This window comes from Zingiber officinale, chromosome 2B (assembly GCF_018446385.1).
Source record: "Zingiber officinale cultivar Zhangliang chromosome 2B, Zo_v1.1, whole genome shotgun sequence".
Taxonomy (NCBI): domain Eukaryota; kingdom Viridiplantae; phylum Streptophyta; class Magnoliopsida; order Zingiberales; family Zingiberaceae; genus Zingiber; species Zingiber officinale.
In genome coordinates, this window is record NC_055989.1 from 12,641,463 (window position 1) to 12,645,476 (window position 4,014).

Sequence of the window (4,014 nt, forward strand, 5' to 3'; positions counted from 1 at the left end):
ACGTTGAACGTCGCTCAGTCGCTCAAGGTAAGTCGTCCCGAGTTTGGTGATAAATTTGAGTTTGTAATATGCTGATTCACGGAGTAAATCTTGTTCCCTGACCCAAAAGGGTTAATTACGTTCACCGCACGAATCTAATGGCAGTATGGACGCTGACGACGCCTTCCACAGATTCCTTTCCGGGTATAAAATTCCAGGTTTTTGCTGCCGCGTGGCATTGCCAAACGGAAGATGAAGCTGGTGAAGAATCCGTGTTTGCGTTTGACGGCTCTCCTTCGCTGCCTCGCCTTCTCCTCTTCCCCCGCCGCCGCTTCCATCGCCGTCGATTGCGAATGTGGCGTAGGCAACCGGTGCGACGTGAACCACCTCTTAACTGAGAAACCCTCCCACAATGCCTCACTTCGCCACCTTAACTACCAGCTCCGCTCCCTGCTCGGCTCCGTTTCTCCCGGCGGCCTCTCCGCCGCCTTGTCGATCCTCCGCGGGATGCTTTCCCCTGACTCCGTTTCCCCTCCTGACGCCGCCACTCGGTCGATCGTTTTCTCCTGCCTGGCCAAGCGAAGCCATCCCTTGAACGAGGAGTCCCTCGCCCTCCTCGTCAAGATGGCCAAGATGGGGTTTTTCCCGTCCGACGCCTTCCTGTTCACTCAACTCATCAACAAGCTGTGCCGCTGCGGCGCCACCTCTGGGGCCTGGGATTTCTTCCACGCGGTAAAGGATGCTGGCGGCTCGATCGAGGCCCCTGTGTGCAACGCCCTCTTGACTGGCCTCGCTACAATTCGAGACTTCGGAAGGATGAATCTTCTGTTTTCAGAGATGAAAGGCTTGGGCGTGCGCCCCAGCATAGTCACCTTTGGTATACTCATCAATCACCTCTGCAAATCCCGTTGCCTCGACGATGCACTGAACGTGCTTGACGCAATGTCAAGCCCAGATTCGGGAGTGTCCCCTGACACAGTCATTTTTAACACTCTCATCGATGGGCTCTGCAAGGCAGGAAGGCTTCAGGATGGTCTCTCCTTGCTTGATAGGATGAAATCAAGCCATGCTTGTGATCCTGACAGTGTGACTTACAACAGCTTGATCAATGCCTTCTGCAAGGCTGCAGAGTTGGACATGGCTCATGAATTGCTTACCAGGATGGAGAAGGAAAGGGTGGCTGTTAATGTGGTTACGCTGAATACATTTGTAACTGGAATGTGCAGGCATGGGATGATCGGAAATGCCCTTGATTTCTTTCGAAAGAAAAAGGTCGAGTGGCCAGAAGTTAAAGGCAATGCTGTCACCTATAGCACCCTTATTGGTGCTTTCCTTCATTCCAACAATATAGGAAAGGCGACGACATTGTTTGATGAGATGATCAAGGAAGGAGTTTCCCCAGATTCTACGACATACTTCACTCTCATCTCTGGGTTGACTCAAGTTGGTAAACTAGATGATGCTTATTCGAATGTGTTGTTGATGAGAAAGAATGGTTTTAGAGTAGACATAAAGAGCTATAACACTTTGATCAGTGGGTTTTGCAAGAAGAAGAGATTGGATAAGGCATTCGAGATACACGACGAAATGTGCAAGACAGGGCTCAGGCCTGATATCTTCACATACAATAGTTTGATTGATGCTTTCTGCAAGGCTGGTGATTTTTCAAAGGCTGATAAATTCCTCGGCGAAATGGTCCATGATGGATACAAACCTAATGTTGTCACTTATGGAATCCTGATCAATGGTTACTGCAAAGCTGGTGATCTTGACCAGGCCATGAAGATCTTCAGGAGCATGGACGTGTTGGTGGTGCCGGCCAACTTGGTTATTTATAACATCCTCATCGATTCTTATTGTAAGAATCAAAATGTTGATGCTGCAATAGAACTCTTCGACGAGATGCAGAAACAAGATGTATTGCCCAATGCCACGACGTACACCTCCATTTTCAAGGGTCTGAAGGACCATAACATGTCTGATAAAGCCTTACAGCTTATGGACAAGATGAGTTCGCAGGGATGCAAACCAAACTATGTGACAATGGATGTTCTCACGGACTGGTTAACTGCGATTGGTGAGATCGAGAGACTGAGACTATTTGTGCAACGGACAACATCTTCTGATATGAACTCTGGCAATCCTGATGTTTAATCTTATAGATGCTTCTTATTTAATGTTGAGTTGTACCATACATAAACAAATGAAACAAGAGATTTTTTAGTCGCAGAATTTATTATTCGGTATGCAAAAGTTATGCATAAGCTTCTACACAGTATGATTTCTGAAGTTCATTTTCATAATTCAAACAATAACCTGAATCTGCAAAGAAAATTAGGTGGAAATTAGATTTAGGAACTCTGTTGCAGTTCTTTGTTGGACAAAATTTTTGTATAATTGCACATTTTAATTTGTAATCTGAAACTGTTTAGTTCCATAAGTGTTTCCTTTTCTCATCCTAATCATTTTCTGCCCTTCAAAGATTTCATAAAGTTCAATGTCCCAAGTTGCAGTTTTTCTGTGCTTACTGTAGAACAGTATTAGTGCGAAGAGTTCGATTAGGACACTTCACATCTACCTGGAAGTTAGATTTTGTGTGGATTTTCCTTTGAATAGAAGTGCCATATTATAGCCTATCTCGATCAAGTCATCTAACCGCAACGATTCTATCATCTTTCTTCTCAGGCATTTGATTCTTGCTCGTCTCTAGGGCCTTCTTTTCTTTTCTTTTCTTTCACCACATGGCTAACGATATTTGACATAGATAGCACTAAATCTATTATGGTCAGATCGATATCAGATCAAATATGCTTTGCGGGAATGTGTTCCTATAGTAAGCTAGCTTGGGCAAAATATGAGGGATCATAACTAGAGGAGTGCAATTTGAAGTTGATCGAGGTTGCACTAAAGGTCATGACATGTCCTTCTCATTCCTTTGGAGCTACTGCAATTTCGTTGTCCGGTTGGTCCACTCCAGGTGTTTTGTGATTCAAAGTGTCAATTAGGAGTTGGCATTGCTAGCGTAACCCTCCGACGGTCAAGTTAGCGCTGGGTCGAAATGTGAAGCTCACTTGTGTGTGCAAGAAACTAAAAGAGGTCAGAGAAGAAGAAATTAACCTTCATACTTTCGCTTACCTTTGTGAAGCCTTATACATCCGCGGAGGTAAAAGGTCCATGTAGGCTACCATGTGAGCCTTATGCCAACCACGTGGACGACCACACAAGCAGAGTGTCGCCCGCTAGCTAGCCATACTCATGGTAAGGGCGACAGTTGTTGGGTCGTACCTCTGGTACTATCGAGCTATTAGCCAGGTGTCGCCCTTAGGGTAAGCAACCTCGCTAGGGCCAGCCTCGTGTTAAGAGATGTCAGAGGTTGAGGTCAAAGAGAACCCTCTCAGCAAGAATCCTTCATTGCCCAAGAACCGTCCTTTCCTTACCCTGAAAGTGCATTTATCCGAGTTAAGCTTCATTTGGTACTTCCATAGAGTCGTGAAGGTCTCCTCTAAGTCGTGCACCAGGTCATTGATAAACTCGATTTTATTGTGAAATGAGTGTAAATAAAATATTGAAACCTCTCTCTACACTAATGTAGCATAGGAAATGATCCGAATCGTCTCTCAAGGAATGTTCACACCATGTGATAAATCTTAAGATAAAGTTATTTAGAAATTGAGTTTGGATTTTGTAATCCAAAAGGCCGAAAGTAAAACAGTAATTAAACGATGAATGCAAACAACTCATGGAAATGAAAACAAAGCAATCTAATTAATCCGAATCTACATGCATTATCTTATCCAACTGAATAGTAACAACTAAACAACCCTATGAAACAAGAGTTAAAGAAATCCAACTACAGTGAGCAATTGAGCTAATGGAACATGAACTTAAAGAAATAAAGATCTACCCTATTGCAACAAATAAGGAACCAATAGAGATCTAAAACAGGAAAGCGATGAATCCTCTCCATCTAACCCCATTCTATTTACTCCTAACATCAACGGAAATAATGGAGGAATCAAATGACAAGCAACCAAT

General features: G+C 44.1%; 1 protein-coding gene across 1 annotated transcript; it reads left to right on the forward strand.

Annotated features, from left to right (window-relative positions):
• Positions 1-219: 219 nt before the first annotated feature.
• Positions 220-2,208, forward strand: LOC122045328 (pentatricopeptide repeat-containing protein At3g61520, mitochondrial-like). Its single transcript, XM_042605505.1, has one exon. The coding sequence runs from the start codon at positions 232-234 to the stop codon at positions 2,131-2,133; it is 1,902 nt and encodes a 633-aa protein (XP_042461439.1). The 5' UTR covers positions 220-231; the 3' UTR covers positions 2,134-2,208.
• The last annotated feature ends 1,806 nt before the right edge of the window (positions 2,209-4,014 follow it).

Coding starts and splice junctions, on each gene's coding strand:
- LOC122045328 (XM_042605505.1), top strand. CDS start 232: ATGAAGCTGGTGAAGAATCCGTGTTTGCGTTTGACGGCTCTCCTTCGC.